The sequence below is a fragment of the Choloepus didactylus genome, chromosome 5 (assembly GCF_015220235.1).
Source record: "Choloepus didactylus isolate mChoDid1 chromosome 5, mChoDid1.pri, whole genome shotgun sequence".
In the NCBI taxonomy this organism is placed as follows: domain Eukaryota; kingdom Metazoa; phylum Chordata; class Mammalia; order Pilosa; family Megalonychidae; genus Choloepus; species Choloepus didactylus.
In genome coordinates, this window is record NC_051311.1 from 34723648 (window position 1) to 34742593 (window position 18946).

Sequence of the window (18946 nt, forward strand, 5' to 3'; positions counted from 1 at the left end):
TCAATGGAATTGAATTGAGAGTTCAGAAATAGACCCCCAGATATATGGTTGACTGATTTTTGATAAGGCCCCCAAATCCACTGAATTGGGTCAGAACAGTCTCTTCAACAAATGGAGCTGGGAGAACTGGATAGCCATAATGAAAAGAATGAAAGAGGACCCTTCCCTCATACCCTATTCACAAATTAACTCAAAGTAGATCAAAGACCTCAATTTGACTACCATAAAATTCCTAGAAGATAATGTAGGGAAACATCTTCAAGACCTACTATTAGGAGGTTGCTTCTTAGACCTTACGCTCAAAGATCAAGCAACAAAAGATAAAACAGATAAATGGGAACTCCTCAAAATCAAAAGTTTCTGCATCTCAAAGGAATTTGTCAAAAAGGTAAAGAGGGAGCCAACTCAATGGGAGAAAATATTTGGAAACCATGTATCTAAAGACAAGAGATTAATAATTTGCATATATATAAAGAAATCCTGCAACTCAACGACAATAGTACAAACAGCTGAATTATAAAATGGAGAAAAGATATGAAAAGACATTTCTCCAAAGAAGAAACACAAATGGCTAAAAAAACACATGAAAAAAATTTCATCTTCACTAGCTATTAGGGAGATGCAAATTCAAGACTACAATGAGATATCATCCCACACCAATAAGAATGGCTGCCATCCAACAAACAAGAACCTACAAATGCTGGAGAGGATGTGGAGAAATTGGAACTCTTATTCATTACTGGTGGGAATGTATAATGATACAGCCACTCTGGGCATTAGTTTGGCAGTTTCTCAGAAAACTAGAAATTGAATTACCCTATGATCCCACAATTCCACTTCTTGGTATATACCCAGAACATTTGAAAGCAGTGACATGAACAGACATTTGTACACGGATGTTCCTAGCAGCATTGTTCACAATTGCCAAGAGATGGAAATAATCCAAGTGTCCTTCAACAGATGAGTGGATAAACGAAACGTGGTATATATATATAATGGAATACTACATAGCAGTAAGAAGCAACAAGGTCTTGAAACATATGGCAACATGGATAAGCCTTGAAGATATAATTCTGAGTGAAATAACTCAGATGCTAAAGAAGAGATACTGCATGCTATCACTTCTATGAACTCTATGAACAATGTAAAATCAATGTCTTATAATGTAAAATTATTGGGGACCTAGTGACAAGACAGTAGCTAGTGAGGGGGAATAATAATCTAACAGATATGTTAATGATGGTGAATTCAAAGATGTGGTAATGGATAGGGGTGACGATTATTTGTTAATGAGATAATAAGTGTCAGAGCTGTATTGAAGGCAATAGGAATGAAAGGGGTTATTTAAAGGCATGTTTCCCACAGATCAGCACCATAAATATAGATAGGTGCTTGCATGATATACTATTATGGCATGACAACTGACACAGAGAGTTGACAACAGCACGGTATATGGGAAAAATCTACACATTGCATACTAGGGACTGTAATTAATAGAAATACCATACTAGTATTACACAAACACTAGGGACAAATAATAGGGGACTGACAAGAGCTATGAAATGAGAATTGTTTAAAATGGAGAGTGATGAAGACTGTACAATTGAATGATGATACTGTGAAATATGGATGGATTATCGTGGACATAACATATGCTAAGTAAACTTAAGAAACCCTTAATTTATAAGTCAGGCACTCGATATTAAGTCTTGCTTGGGTGAAACGTGGCTGTAAAGAGGAGGCTGAGTCTACCTGTAATTATGCCTAGGAGTCACCCCCAGAGAACCTCTTTTGTTACACAAATGTGGACTTTCTCTCCCTAAGCCTAACTCTGCAAATATTTTCATCACCCTCCCCCTGACATGGAACAGGACCCACAAGATGAATGAGTCTTCCTGGCGACATGGGACATGGATTCTGGGAATAAGCCTGACCCTGGCATTGAGGAACTGAGAATGCCTTTTTGACCAAAAGGGGGAAAAGAAAGGCAACAAAATAAGGTTTTAATGGCAAAGAGAATTCAAATAGTGTTAAGAGGCTGTCCTGGAGGTTACTCCTATGCAAGCTTCACCTAGATAGGCCAAATGATCACAGTAAGTCCAAGTCAACAGCAGTCCCGAAAACCTTAAAGAATACCTGGATCCCTATCTGAGACTATAAATTTTCACTTACTAAGTTTATTCGTCAGAAGCTTAAATCCTTCAGAGTGCTCCTATGCCAGCCAAGTCCCGAAACCCAGAGGCAATAGCCTCTTCAAGAACATCAACTAGATGTGTCCCCTTTGCTCATAAAGTTGAAACCCCTTTTCAACATGAATAGGTTAGGGTGGTCACTGCCTAGACTTCCCTGAAGATTGGGAAAGTGATTAAACAGAGGAAGGGGTAGCAACAGACAAGATGGGAATTTAACAAAGGATTATGAATACTGAATTTTTATATAATTTTCTTTTTCTTAGTTGCTAGGGTATTAGAATAGTTAGAAGGAAAGAATTGAAATGGTGGAACTGTAATCCATAGCATCTTTTGAAATTTGTTCTATAGCTACTTGTTAAATGGTAATTTGAAAGCTATACCTTTTTGTATATATGTTAGATTTCACAATAAGGAAATAACTGAAACTATGGTAATATGACTCATAATAACTTTGGAAATTTCCTATATATCTACTTGTTAAATCATACTTTGAAAGATATCTTTTTGTATATATGTTGTATTTCTTAATAAGGAAATAACTGAAACTGTGGAATTGTAACATAATATTCTTTGAAATTTGCTCTCTAACTACTTGTTAAATTGCACCTGGAAAGTTATCACTTTTATGTATATATGTTATATTTTACAATTTCAAAATATGATAAAAATTGGTAAATTCATTGAAGGGTGAAGATCATGTTTAATGATTATTTGAAGGCTCCAAGATGCCTTACACATTATACATCATTTTTGTTGAAGCGAAGTTGAATACAAAGAATGAAACCCATGCAAAGTATTTCAAACAAGCAAAAAACAAAATGAAAAGCAATGCAACAACGATGAATGTATTGTGATTATAACCTAGACTTTCTGGGCACCACTCCTGGGTATGCCCATCTTACACCTATACTTACTATTACATCAAACTACCCAACTCCAATTTTCACACACACGCACACACAAATCCAGCTCCAACAACAAATCACATTAGTGAACCTAGTAGGTTTTTATTGGTATTTGTCTGAAAAGTGAGACAAAATACATTTCTATTCTCTTCCCCAAAATATATCTCCTGGATGCCAGCAGCAACATCATCATTTTTTTTTCTTCTTGCTCCCTTTAATAACCTGCCACAAAACCTCACAGATTCTCTTCCCTTTTTCTGATAAGTTCTACTCTGGCTAGCTCTATGCAATAATAACCTGGAAAGTAGCCATCATTCCCACCCCTGCTTAGAAAGCAATTCCATGACCTTTCCCCCATCTCAATAGGAATAAGAATGCAAAGAATCTTAACCAAATGTTTGTTCAGCAAAACAGTTTTATTTGCTGGTAATGCAGAGTGGCAATGAAAATGGAGAATTTTGCTAGTGATTAAAGATTTTTCTTCATTATCTACCATTTTTATATGCAGAAACTCCAATGGAATATACCAAAAATAAAAACTTTGAGAAGAAATATGTAAATTTAGTAAGGTACCAGCCTATAAGACCAGCCTTCAAATATCAATTGCATTTCTATATACTAGCAATGAACCACCATATACTGAAATAGAAAAGAAACTTTACTATTTACAATAGCAACAAAAATATGAAACATAAGGGATAAACCTGACAAAAGATGTGAAAGACTTGTACACTGAAAGCAAAATATACAATAACTATACTATATTGCTGAGTGAAAATAAAGAAGACTTAAATAAATAAGGAAGTATATTGTAATCAAGAATCAGATGACTCAGTATTGCTGGTATGTCAGTTCTCCACAAACTGATGTATATATTCAAAGGAATCCCAATCCAACTCCCAGCAGGCTATCTATCTATCTATTTAGGAATGTCTCGATTATTCTAAGATTCATATGGAAAGGCAGAGGTCCTAAAATAGCCAAAACAAGTTTGAAAAAGAAGTACAAAATTGGATGAATAAAATTACATGATTTCAACACCTACTACAAAGTTAACAGCAGTCAAGACAGTGGTATGGAGATTGAAATAAAAACAGACATTGATCAGAACTCAGTATCCACAAATAGGTTAACATATTTATGGGAATCAAATTTTGAAGACAGTTGCAAAGTGAGTAATTAATGGTACTTAAATTATTGCATAGCTACATGCCAAAAAAAAAAAAAAAAACTTTGATCCATACCTCACACCATAAACACATATCATAGACATAAATGTTAAACACAGAACTATAAAATTTCTAGAAGAAAATACAGAACACCTTTGTGACCTTAGGCAAGGATTTCTTAGACACAACACCAAAACACAATCCCTTAAAAAAGAAAAACAGATAAATTCAGCTTTACCCAAACTAAAAACATATGCTCCTCAAAAGTCACTGTTAAGAGTGAAAAATCAAGTCAAATAGGCCAGGAGAAAATTTTTGCAAGTCAAGTATCTGATAGAGAAATTTATGTAGAACTCTCAAATCAATAGAAAATAAGCAACCCAATTTAAAAATGGCCTGAAGGTTTAAACAGACTTTTCAGTAAAGAAGATACATAGATGGCAAATAAGCACATGTAAAGATGCTCAACATCATTGGTAACTAGGGAAATGCAAACTTAAACTCTTATTTGAATCGATAGCATTAAAAAGACTGATAATACTGAATGTTGACAAAGATTTGGAGAAACTGGAACCCTCCAATTGTTCTTTGGAATATAAAATTGTTAAATCATTTTGGAAAATAGTTTGGTAGTTTCTTAAAAAGATAATCAATCATACACTTACCATATGTTGTAGCTATTCCACTTACAGGTGTTTATCCAAGTGAAATGTTAGCATGTGTCTATATAAAGACTTGTACATGAATGCTTAAAATAGTACTAATGGTAATAACCTGAAACTTGAAGCAACTCAAATATCTATCAGTGGATACACTCCCTGTGGAATAGCCATACAATAGAATGGATACACTCCCTGTAGTATAGCCATACAAAGGAATTTTGCTTTGTAACAAAAATGCATGAACTACTGATAACATTCTACAATGAAGATACATTTCAAAATAACTATACTTAGTGAAAGTTGCCAAAAAAAGCACACACTCTAATGATTGCATTCATATAAAATGCAAACTAATGTATAGTGACAGAAAACAGATCAGTAGTTATTTGGGGATAAGAGGGGTGATGAAGGTTCAGGAGGGAGAGATTACAAAGGGGCATGAGGAAAATTTTGAGAATGATTTTATATGCTCATTTTCTTGACTGCAGTGGTGTTGTCATGAACAACATATGTCAAAACTTAATATGTCCAGTCAAATATACCTCAGTATAGCTGTTATTTTTGATATCTGTTTCAAGACAGAAATAGGAAATTATCATCTTTTTCTGGTCTTGTTTATAAGGTACAAACTGTTACTTGGTTAATATAAATACCTTATAAAATTTACAGCAAGCTTAGTACTCATTAAACATGAAAAACAGCAATTAAGAGCTCCTGAAAAGACTAGCCAGGCAACTACACCACATCCTTGCCCTGAAGGATTTGCTAGAGGTCACTGTTCATTTTATACTGAAGTCTAAAGGACTCCCACTGGCTTTAGTTTTATATTAAGTATATTTTACTATGGAATTGCCTTGGATATCAATACCCCAAAATGGCTTAATAAAAGCAATCCCTTTGACTATGGTACTTTCTAAATTTGGAATATCAGAAAATTAGAACTTGATGGGGCCTTGAAACCTAGTTGAATGTCCTCACTTTTCAGTTAGGGAAACAAAGGCCCAGAGAGCTGCAATCAACCTTGAGACCTGGGATAACCCAAGCAGGAGGCACAGCTTAGCTAATTCTAAGATCCAGGTTATTGATTCTTTATTCCTTATTTCCACTCTCCCTTGGTAAATAATCCTTCATTGGTTGAGTTTTTCTACATCTGAACTTACACAGTAAAGACTGATTTAATAAGAGTCCAGTGCATCATCTTTTTACACCTTATAAAAAATATTACAAATAGGTACTTGTTTTGTTGAATCCACATTTTTTCAAATATACTTTTTAGTTACATAGTAATGTCTGAATGTCTTGTATCTTAATATTGCATTTGAAATTTTCAAAAGGAAATGGGAGATACAAGACAATGACAGGACATACACATTATATCTCCTTAGTATGAAAATACTGCAAACTTTATACAACACTAAATATGTGGGAAGGGGTGAACAAGGAGTCAGATAACTTTCTTCCATCTATGTTAACTAAATATTGTTTTCCAAGCCCTTAATAAAAAATATCAGATCAGAGATCCTATAAAATTCCAATCGGTCTATTTCCTTCATGATGTATAAGAGATGAGATGATTAATACTGCATGTGAGGTGCAGCTTTTGTCTTAAAAAATACCACAAATGAACACAGACAATTACTACTCATTTCTGCCCTCTATTCCTGGAAATTTAACTCATATATAAGCTTATATTCATTTGATGTATTCTGCTGAGAAAATGAGGACAATTAAAATTTTAAAACTTAATAAAATGTAAAACCAAAATAACATAAATAGATTTTCACTAATATCCTGGAAATCATTAAGGCAATCTATGTTTTATTCATTACATTAAACTTTCTAAAATTCTTAAAGATGATTCTGGGTAGTAAAAATAATTTACATTTTTTATTTATATAGATTCCCTTTCCTATTTCTTTCAGAAATGACCAACCAAACAAGTAAGCTTATTGTTTCATATGAGTAACAATGGTGGGTAAACAAACCATGAACTAGAAATGGTCTTGCTAACAATAAGGATTAGTGAAGTGTTTATCAATCTGATTCACTGAACTGCATGATGTCCATGTGTAAATCAGCCAGGGCCCTTCATCTCAAAACAACAAACAAACAAACAAAACCATGTTTAAATGCAGAAGCAGCCTGGTGTAATGAAATATTCCAACAACTGGGGATCACATTTGAGAGTGTGAGCCCTGGATTTCCATTGGCTAGTTATATTTTGTTGATCTCCATTTTTATAATATTAAACAAAATGACCTTGGCAGCTATACACTGTTTTAGGATACTACACTTTAGGGATACAGGATTCTCCAGGTTAAGAGGAACCAGACCTTACCATAAAAGATTACAAGTATCAGTGGTCTGAATTAGGGAAGCTGGGATTTCAGTGGGAACCACCAACTACAGAAAAGGAACAGGTCTAAAATCCAAGCCCATAAAACAGGAACAGGCTAAAGAATACAAACATGAGGTAGGGCAAAAGTCTCCTTCTGAGGTGAATTTTAACTTTGTTACATACTCATTTTCAGCTCATGGATGGCAGTTTTGATGCAGAATTTATGAGGGAGGAAAAAAGGCAGAAAAAGAATGTTATGTTTTGGCAACAATCAAAAACTCACATGCATTGCATGGGTATATTATGGCTCATAGTAACTTGTGAGTCAGTAACTGATCCAATCACTTAGCAGGGCTTTCCAGATAAAGATGTCAGTGATTAAGGTGTGTCTTAAAATCCAGGAGGAAAATCCATTAAGCCATGGAAAAGAGGAGACCACTTAACTCCCAAGAAACGTGTACTGAGTAAAAATTTGGAAAGCCCATGAAGGGACGCTTTGTGGCTCTAAATAAGGAGGAGTGGGAAACAGTATCAAAAGAGATGGGGTATCATGGAGAGAGAACATTAAATTACGGTTTTGATTTTTTATGAATGGGCAAAAAAGGAACAAATAAAACCCTTTAGACTTAACAAGTTATAATTTATCAAAATGTGAGTTTTGGAGAATATAGCACATTGGTGAAATGAAAGGCAGGAAGGGAGAGGAAGAGCTGACAGAAGAGGAAATGAAAGATAGGTTGAAAGAAGATTATCAAGATAGAGATGTTCAAAAATGGGAAAAGAAAGAGGATTCGAGCAATATTGAGAGGAATGAAATTTGGTTAACCATGCTTTCCTGGATGCAGTCTTCAAAAGTTCAGAGCAGCATTACATTTTGAAATTAAGGCTTTGGTTAATGAAGCTAGGATTAAGTCTACTGAACTACCGCATTATCAAAGAGACTTGATCTCACTAATTCTAGGACCCCAGTGGGTGAGTTCCCTAAAACTACTGATTTTAAACTCTGAGCAATGAATTTACTAGGGGAAAATGTACATGGAGTTCTATTCCCAGTAACAGTTCAACAAACTTCTATTGAATCATCCATCACACATATTGCAACTATATATATATATATATATATACATGAAATACAAAACCTCTCTGAAAGCACTGGAAAGCAACCTAAAGCTGACAGATTCTAAAGAGGACGGAGTTCAAGGCAACCACAGAACCTGAAAACTGAGGGAATTCCCTGAATTAAGAAATCCAGTAAGAGGAGCCTCAAATTATGTTTCTAAATGCTGCCCAAATCCCTGAACCATGCAAATACTGGGGAGATGCCAAGCAACCTAGATAAGAATAAAAACAAAACTTACATTTGAGTCAACTAAAACAAGCAACTAAATAAACAAAACCGAATACTCTTCAGAAGAACATAATAGAATCCAGAGTCACCACAACAACATTTTTAATGCACAGGAAAAATTTAAAATTACACAACCTAGGAACAAATGTCTTTTATTCTCAAGAAAAAAACACAATTGACAAAGACCAATCTCCAAATGACCTAGATGTTAAAATTACCAGACAAGGATTATAAAGTAGCTCTTATAGCTATATTTACTGATTAAAGAAAAAAATATTCACAATGAATGAAAAGATAGAAAATCCCAGCAGGAGAAATAGAAGGTATGAAAATAGAACAAAGTGGCAATTCTAGAATTGAAAAACACAATATCTGAAATAAAACATTCATTGAATAGGGAAACAGCAGAATGGGGACTACAGAGGAAGAGTCAGTGAATGTGAAGATACAGCAATAGAAATTATCCCATATGAGGAAGAAAGGGAAAAAAGGTTTGAACAACACAAGCAGAGTCTCAGAGACCTGTAGGACCAAATACAATGTGTAATGTATGTGTAGCTGATATCCTAAGAGAGAAAGAATGGGTCAGAAAAAATATTTGAAGAAATAATGGTCACAAAATTTCCAAATATGCTGAAAGAATAAAGATTCAAGATGTTCAGTGAACCCCAAGATGGATAAATAAATAAAACCAGGCCTAGACACATAGTAGTCAAATACTAAAAAACAGAAATAAAGGGAATAGCTTGACAGCAGACAGAGGAAAATGGCACAGCACATACAGGGATCAGTGAATCAAATGGCTGCTCATTTCTTAATAGAAATAATAGAGGCCAGAACTTAGTGGAACACAAGTTTTGAAAGTGCTGAAAGAAAAAAGCAAAATCTTGCCATCTCAGAATTATATATCCAGAAAAAAAACAACATTCACAAATGAAGGCAAAATAAACATACAGGTGCATCTAACTAGTATTATTTTTAAAAAATGGATTCCTATTGAGCCAGAACTGTTTCTTTTGGTACAGCCTCTTTTTTTTTTTTTTTTTTTTTCTGTTCTACAGGAAAAATGACAGAAACCCAGGCCAAACTGAGCCCATAGGCCATATGTTTGCTATCCCTTTCTTTGTGGTAAGACAAGCACTATAAGCACTAGAAGTATAAAGTAGAAGTAATTAGAAAGTTAAAACTAAATAAATTTCCAGAAAGTATCATGCCAGAGCTGAAAAGGTCAGAAAGCCCCTGGGGACACAGAGCCTGCCACTGCAGAGAATGGGTCAAGGTGAATTGTGAACTGTTTTGACATGCTTTTAAACTGGACTAAAACTTGGCAATGAAATACCAACATTCTAGTAATTCATTGGTAGAAAATGATGTTCCTCACCAGAAAATGGTGCCAGGTGATAAATAAGTATTGACTTCATGCCACATCTCGGTATATAGACTGGTCATCAGGAGGCAATAGGATTTTTAATCACTTCATCCATCAGAGAGACACAGAGTGAATCCTTTATCCTCATGGCAGCTTGGTGTTGAGCCCAAGTTCCTAGTCTACCCTTTGGTGACAATAATTGCTCAGGTTCACTTGGCTAATAACTCATTCTCTTTTTGGGGGCTTTGAAGATAAGGAAAGGGTAGACTGGAAAAGAAAAATGTTAAAAATTCATGCCTACAAATGAAAAGGGAAGTCTTTTGATCTGTACCCTCAGCTGATTGTTCCACAGTAGTGAGTTTCTTAACTGACAGAATCTTTGCCTAGGCTGAGGTAGAGTCCTCAATGGAAAAACTGATTAGACATGAATTGTCACAAGTTGGAAAAAAATGCCTGTGAGATCTGTTAAATGGATTATCAAATATAGCAAATGATGTATCCATCTGTATATGGCAGGAAGCATGAATAATTACAACCTCAGATAGTTTGAAGAACTGCAAATAAAATGAGATTATCATTTAGTGAATGCTTACTGTATATAAACACATTATTTCATGGATTAAGTGAAATGCATGTATTATATCCCTTTTTTTTTCCAGGAAGGAAAAGAGAAATTAAATTAGGTCCTACCTCTGTCTCTTTCTGCTTGTGTAATCTTTAGAAAGTTACCATCTTCTCACTGCAAAGCCCATACTCCTAACCATTATATCGTTTTTGACCACAGCTTACGAGACCTGCTCCTAAGGGGATGTTAGCCTATGAGAGGAGGCGACAGTGTAAAAAATAGCTATTACATAAAACCTTGTGAAGTATGTGCCACAGTTAAAGCAAAGGTACTAAAGTGAATGAGTCCCAGTCCTTCCTGATTCAGGATGCCCAAGGGTGAAGAAATGCTTCTTATTGTGTGGCAGGCACAAGTACCAGACCCATACATGGATTATCTTATTTAACCCTCATAAAATCCCTTGGATGAAGGTCCTATAAACTTGAATGCAGAAATTAAGTAACTAGTCCAAGATCACCCTGCCAACTAGTGGTACAGTTTGATTCCAGACTCCGTGCATTTAACAACTACTTCTACTGCTTCCCAGACTGAAACAACAGAAAATTTTTGCCTAGATGTCTAAGATAATACAAATGAACAAATTGCCATAAAGAAGTTTCAGCAAAAACCTAAGCAAAGAAACCCCATTAAAACCTTTGCTTTCTCTTTAAAACCAAAACTGAAAACAGAGCCCCTACTTTGGCTGGAGTTATCTATTCAACTGAAAGTCATCGCTTTCTTCTCAGAAGGGTGAGTTATGGCCTTCCAAAACTGAAGTTGTACAATCTTATGTTCGTACTTAAGCTTGTACTTTAAACTTCCTACAAAACTTAAGTTTGGACTCTGCTTAAGAATGAGCACCCCTTTCAAGGTTCCAGGAGCCAATTACAATTTAGGGGAAATTACCAAATGAATGTGAATAAGGGAAGCATCCTATTGCTAATAATGACTCAATTCTTTGTAGAACAAACCTTAACTGGTTTCTGGTCAGTGCCCAGCGACACTTTGGTATGACTTTATGATTCCACAGGGGCATGTTTAACTTCCCAATCCCACTGCAGGCATTGTCTTGTCAGGATCAGTGGCTTCTGCCTTCTTCAGGGATGACACAGTGTCCTCAGGGATGACACAGTGGTAGGGTATGCTTTGTGATCCTTGATAGCTCTTAGCAGAGTCGATTATCACCCACATCAGGAGTAAGGAGGCTACAATATTCTCTGTTAAACCCCAATTCTGTGGTTCAGTATTTGAGAGAGAATCTAGCAGTAAGCAACATATTAAAGAGAAAAAGACAAAGTTTCCCAAGAAATGCTGCACAAGAACTAATCATAATACTTATCTGCCAAATATCAAGTGCTATAACAGTTATCAGTAAATGAATGAGACAAAACAAAAGCAAGTCCAACTTGAACATTTTCCCTAGGGGTTGAGGCCTTTCCTCCCATGGAAGTCTCCCAAGATGAACCTTAAGGGCAGCATGTGAAATAGAAAATAATAATAATAATAATAATAAACATTTAAAATTCTTAATAAAAGAAACTAACATAAGTTAGTTTTATTTTTTATTAAAGAATATATTTCAACCTAGATTTCATATGGTCTGCTCAGGTCTTTACAATGTTGAACGTTAACCCGCTGCTACCTACTTATTACTTATTCACCTCGGAACACTCAATAACACATTGTCTTCCACTATTTTTATCTCCAACATTGTTACCTCATTGCAGCAACCTTCAAAGGGCTTTTTCAAAAGAAAACTACAATTTAAGTGCATTCTTCTTTGAGAAAAGGAATTGGAAAATTTTTCTTTTAGCAGATGGATAGTAATAATCTCACTATAGCAAGTGGAAATCCTCCAAGGTTTTAAAGCATGAGGAGCTGGATATGACAAGAACTGAGTTTTAGAAAGAGAAGGCAATTTTAAATTCATAGTTGGGTTCTCACTTCCTGGAATATAATAGGAGTTTATAAAAGTTTGTTAAGTGAATTATTAATGGTAAATCATATTTATTGAATAAATAATAATTCAATTAATTACATATTTGTTGGACACCTGCTAGTTACATAGGGTGATCCCCAACTAGTGAAGTATAGGTTCCCTTGAATTTTCTAAAATGTTGCCATGTGTTTCAACACTTCCCAGAAAGTTTTACTGGTATCAATACCCTGCAGTCCAATTCTGCCAAGAAGCCACTTTAACACTGGAGCTGAAGGCATTTTTAAAAGAAATTACTGAATACTCTTCTGAACTCCACAGATATCTCTACTACATAATCACTGAAGCTTTATTATTTTCATTTAAAATCTTTTATCAGCTACTAAATATTAAAAAGATATTTCCTATGAATATTAAATAAAGTAAATGCTAAAAGTATAACTACTCAAATCACAGTAATGAGAACAGAGATCAGAAATATGACTTGCCAATGCAAATATTTCATCCAAACCTGATAGAGAAGAAAATGCTGGATATTACTGAGTTGAAATAAAGGTTATTAAACTCTAAATTCTCATCCTACACAACACAAAACAGAGCAGAAGTTCCTTTACCCTCCAAAAGAATCCAAAATAATTAACTCTAATTCCCTATATGCCCCAAACCCCAACAAAGATATTAATAGGAACATTCCTCCAATAAAATGCTAATAAACATGTATGCCTCTATGCATATAAAATGTATACACTAATGCAGGTGTAGCAATATTGCTGTATGAACTCTGTGTATCCCAGATAAGGAATTTCCTTGCAAACTAAGTACAACCTAAGGTAAGCCACAGGTAGGTGAGAAAGAGAAGAGGAATCCTGGCCAAGGCCAAGAACGGTGTCTCGCACACATAATTTGCCTGGAATCAGGAATCTCTGTGGTGATCTGCTTCTTAGCGCACATGAAAGCGGTGGTTTCGTAGTCACATCCTTCTATTTACACAATGGGCTACTAGAGAGAAACTGCAACTATTCTTCAGACCGCTCCCCGCTTTCCTTTCTCTTAACCTCACTAATTTTCTGGAAATAATTCCAGGCACGCGTTGGCCCATTTAAATTAATGAAGCACGTGTCGGCGAACCCGACTAGAGCCAGTGGAAGGGGGAGAGCCCTGCATCCTTCAGGTAAGCACTCTTCTGCAAGCGCTGGCCCAAGGGGTCACAGTCTGATTCCGAGGGGTGAGTGGGGGCTCTCCCACCACTGACCTCTCTTCCCTGCAATCTCAGCAATCTGGGGGAAAACAGCTGCATCTTCCAGGAGCCCCATCGCGTGGCATTCGATGATGTCTCTGGTCCCGGGGTAACCCGGAGCAGATCCGCGGGTAGAGTCTGCCTGTTGACTTTTGGTCTACTAAGCAGCGCACTTCTCACAAACTCCAGTGGCCGGTGAGCCATCTTAACTCAAGAATCCCCGACAGGGATGGGGAGGGACCCGCGGCGGCTGCTCAGAAACCACAAACCAGCCACTGTCTGCCCTCGCCCGCAAACTGCCTGCGTCAACCTGCTCTCCAGGTTCCCGCGCAAACCCCCTCCGTCGCGGCTCCCTTACCTTGTGGCTTTTCCCCGGGGGACACCTGATGTTATTGGAGGCTCCTGCTGTTTGATTCATGCCGGGAGGAAGTTGTGGAGGCCGACTCTCTACCTTCAAAACTTCCTTCAGCGCTGGAGGCTTGCAAAGGGGCCTGTCTCTGGGAGACGTGAGGTGGCTCCCCCCTCTCCAGCCAAGTCTCCGGCGAGCCGGAGTGGAGTCCTCGCGCTGCAGGTTTCTGCGGGGCTCCTCGTCCACGGATGGAAAAGACCGCAGCTTCCAGAGCTGTGAAGGAGAAGCAACTGCTGGGGCCTCGGAGGGAATCCGTTATCGGCGTCGGCGGCTCCGAGGTCTCTGCCTAGTGCTGCTTTCCTGGGGAACAATCTCAGGACCAGAAACCCAAGCAAATCCAAAAGGTAGCTCCGAGGAGGAGCTAGGAGGTGTGTATGTTGGGGATGGGAAGGTTGGTGTTGCAGGAGTAGGTTCTTCCCCTGGGCAAGCTCGGGAACTCCGCGCCCGACTAGAGCCAACAGCCTCTAGGTACCCACGAGTTCGCGCTCGCTCCTTCTTGGATCTTTCTAGCACCCTTCCTTACCCCTCAGAAGCTCAGGCAGGACCGTTAGTCACTGCAGACCCAGGCACCCCACCTCGCCCCGCAGGGGTTAATTAAGAAGGACAACTCGAGGGGCGGGCGCCCAGCTCTCGCCTCCAGCTCCAGGCTGGGCTCCAGTCGCCAGATCTTCCCGGGACGGTCGGGAGGTGGCAAGCGAGGCTCTGTCAGGCGCCCCGTAGCGGCGAAGGAAAGCGAGTGGAGAGGGCGGAGGAGGAGCCCCTCCTCACACGCCTCGGCTGGGACGGTAATGGGACTTATTGGCACAGTCCCGGCAAGCCACGGTTGAGAGATGCAGGCCCGCTTTCAGCTGGGCAGGCGCGGCGCGCTGGGGGCCGTTTCTGTTCTCCCTTGTGTGTGACCCAAGCTTCTTGCCTAGGGACGAATTTGGGAGAGGGCAACAGAGCGCAGATATTCCTTTCTGCAACAGAATCTTTGGAGCCCCCCAAGGCTTTTCTTTTCTTTTTTCTTTTCTTTCTTCTTTTCTTTTCTTTTCTTTTTCTCTCTTTTCCTGCCCTTTCTCTCCCTCTTCCCTCTCCCCACCCCCTTTTCTTGGCACGTGAAATGTCATGATTTAATTAGGCAGCATTCTAATAGAAGTAAAAAATGGTGTGAACTTAGTAATTAAGAAAAACTAATAAAGAGCAACTGCCCCCACGGAGACTGCATTGCACCATTTTAGAATGACAAGTCTCAACAGTGGACTAAGAGCAAATTAGAATATAGTCATATTGTTTGGCCAAATGTTGAAAATTTCTAGATTTTTTGGGGGGTGGAGATTGTTGGGTTTGAATATTCTGCATGGATATTAAGTCACATAATTAGTTTTCCTCAATCCCAAATCCGTAGTTTTGTCATCCATAAAATGAATGAGTTGGGCTCATCTCTGAGAACCAGAGAGTTGCACTTACTTTTACAATTACTTTGGGTTGTAACATAAGCACACCTGAAAGCTGTTTTAGTCTGACTTCCCATATGGTACCCTTTCTTTTCATTCTTTAGTCATTTGCTAATATTCATTGTCTTTTTTTCCCCATGTGCCAAATCCAAGTTGGGATAATCTCCATATTGTAAAGTAAGTTATTGTGTTAGATTGCTTTTGCCTGCTAAAGCAGCTCAAAAGCAACTCATAGCATTTCTTTTCTGTGATTGGGAAGGCACATTTTGGGCATCAGTGTAATGCAAAAAGGAGGATAGGCTGTGGAGGCAAACGTTGGTTAGAATCTTGGCTTTGCTATTTTATCATGTGCATCTTTGAGCAAATTATTTCTCTAGTTCTTACAGCTCATAGGTAGATGTTATACTTGCTATTTTTCGGGTAAGGAAACTGAAGCTCAGAAATGTTGATGTGCAGAGGGTGCTTAGTACAGTTGTAGGATTCTGTCAGATTGCATTCATTATTTTTATTGTCTGGCTGGGAAAATTGGGAGTGCTTCACATTAATTTGGACACTATTGCTCAATTCCACCATTTTAATAGTTTATGACAATTACTATGCTTTTATCTATGTGATTACTTGTTATTTTCTTTCTCCCACTCTAGACTATAAGCTTATGGTAGAAAAGAGGGGATCTTGAGAATGATTTAAGTAAGGGAGCAAGTTCAATGGCCATGAGAAGGACTCATCATGACCTATAAATCTAGATGTAGAGCTTGATGGTTTACATTTGTACTAGAAAATATATTTTATTAATCAAGCTTGGAAGATGTACAAAGAAGGAGACAAAAAAGATGCTGCTGATGTCTAATTGACTTTATGTAACTTGCATGAGAATATATTTGAATTTGACATAATCAGTAATAGTGTAGGAAAACAAAACATTTTTTTTCTCTTAATGATATGAATAGTTTTATTCCTAAAGATTTCTGCATAGGGACTTCTGGGTTTCATTATCTTTTCTTTTTTTTTTTTTAAATCCGCGTTTTTATTGAGGTGAAATTTATATATAGTGAAATTCACAGATGAGCTTTGACAATTGCATAATTTGTATAATCCACAGCTCTGTTAAAATATATAACATTCCCATCACCCCAGAAAAATGCTTGTGGTGGTTTAGAGTTATGTACCCCAGAAAAACATGTTCCTAAACTTAATCCATTCATGTGAATTTGAACCCATTATAAATAGGATCTTTTGATGAAGCAGTTACTTCAGTCAAGGTGTGGCCCAACTGAAAGAAAACAGGTCTTAATCCTATTAGTGGAGTCCTTTATAAGCAGAATGAAATTCAGCCACAGAAGGAGCAGCCAGAAGCTGGAAGTCAACAGAACTGAGAAGCCAGGAGAGGCCACTATGTGCATTGCCATGTAACAGAAAAGCCAACTAAGGATGGCCAGCAGCCAGTCCCAGAAGTCTTCTGGGAGAAAGTATTTCTTTGATGATGCCTTGATTTTGGACTTCTCCTAGACTCAAAACTGTGATCCAATAAATCCCTATTTATTGGATCATTCCACATTCTTTTCTTTAGGAGCCAGGAAACTAAAACAGTGTCTCATGCTTCTTTCCAATAAACTCCTCTTATAAGCAACAACTCCTGGACTAGTTTTGCCTATTCCAGAATTTCATATAAATGAAATCATACATTATGATCTCCTTCCCTGAGCAAAATGTTTATGAGATCCATCATGTATATTTTAGTAGTTCATTTTTATTGCTGAGTAGTATCCTATCATACAGATACACCACAGTTTATTTATCCATTCCCCTGCCAATATCTACCTACTCTAATTTCAGTTTTTGACTATTATGAATAAAGCTACTGTAAACATTTTTGTCTACAAAGGTTTTTTCGAGTGTGAACATATGCTTTCATTTCTCTTGGATAAATATAAAGATCATAGGATATTCATGATTGCTTTTTTAAGAAAATGCAACAGATTTCCAAAATGTTTGTACCATTTTAAACTGCTCAGTTATCTATTATTGCAAAACAATTTATCCCAAAACTTAGAGGTTTCAAACAAAATACCTTTATTATCTCACTTTGGTGGGAGGGTTGTCAAGAACCTAGGCATGGCACACCTTGGTCCTCTGCCTCATGCTTTCTCACTAGGCTGCAATAATGTTATCAGAGCTGCTGTCTTAGAAGGCTTGATGGATAAGGATCTTCTTCAAAGCTCACCATGTGGTGGGATTTGGATCTTCAAGAGCTTTTGTATTGAAGGCTTTGGTTCTTTGCTGGAGGCCAGAAACTACCTTCATTTCTTTGCCATGTGGGCTTGACAGCTTGTTTCATCATGGCTAATGCTCAAGAAGAGTCAAGGAGGTAGTGCAAGCAATATGGAATTCACAGTCATTTGTAGCCTAATCTTGGAAATGACATCACATCACTTTTGTTGCATTTTCTTCATTAGAAGCAAGACAATATCTCTAGGGGAGGTTGTGAATACCAGAACAATGGGATCATTGAAAGTCATTTTGGAAGCAATGTATCACAATATAGATCCCAATGACACAAATACCTACCCATATAAAATACATTAACTCCTTCCCAAGATCCCCCAGAAGTCCCATTCCGTTATAACATCAGGTGAAAGTCCCAAATCGCATCATCTAAATCAGTTCCAGGTGTGAATGAGGTGTCATAGGTTTTGTTCCTCCAAATAGCTACTGGAGTAGACTTCCTCTCCAATGTTAGAATCTATGAAACCAAAGAGATAAGTTATCTGCTCAACATAGAATGATGGTACAGGCATTGGATAACAGCTATTCACATTTCTGTTCAAAAAGGGGGAAAATAGGTGGCACAAAGGAGTCACTAGTCCAAAGCTGTTTTGAAATCCAGCAAGACAAAGGTTGGAATTTTCTTGATTAGGTTTCAAGGTCTGATAATTCAACAAGGATTTTTGTTCTGCCCTATGAGCTCTTGGTTCTACCATATGAGTCATTCTTTATTTTTCATTAAATAGCACATTTCCAGTTTGGTAGCTTTCTCAGCCTGCTTTATGCCAGTTAAATTTTGTGAGTCAAACAAGCATTCATTTTGTACTGTCTCTCTCACTATCAGTCCACACTAACAGTGTTTCTCCAGATATAAATTTCTCAAAAACTTGGGGTATTCTGTGAAGCTCATAGGTTTCACTTGATGAGGAAAATGCCATAACCACAAATATCTTCTAGATAAGCCCTGTCTTACCAAACTTTAGAAGAAGTTTGTAAACATCCATAAAATAGCTTGTTAGAATTTTGATTGGGATGGTACCGAATCTGTACTTCAAATCAGGTAGAACTGGCATCTT

General features: G+C 37.4%; 1 protein-coding gene across 2 annotated transcripts in view; it reads right to left on the reverse strand.

Moving 5' to 3' along the window:
* Positions 1–14807, reverse strand: part of DPP6 (dipeptidyl peptidase like 6) — a 1366335-nt gene extending 1351528 nt beyond the window's left edge. The window contains exon 1 of one of the 2 annotated variants that reach the window (XM_037835750.1): positions 14119–14807. In XM_037835750.1, coding sequence (XP_037691678.1) covers positions 14119–14178 — 60 coding nt within the window. In that variant the 5' untranslated portion in view covers positions 14179–14807. The remainder of the gene's footprint in view (positions 1–14118) is intronic. The other variant, XM_037835752.1, reaches the window with a different exon arrangement.
* Positions 14808–18946: the final 4139 nt, after the last annotated feature.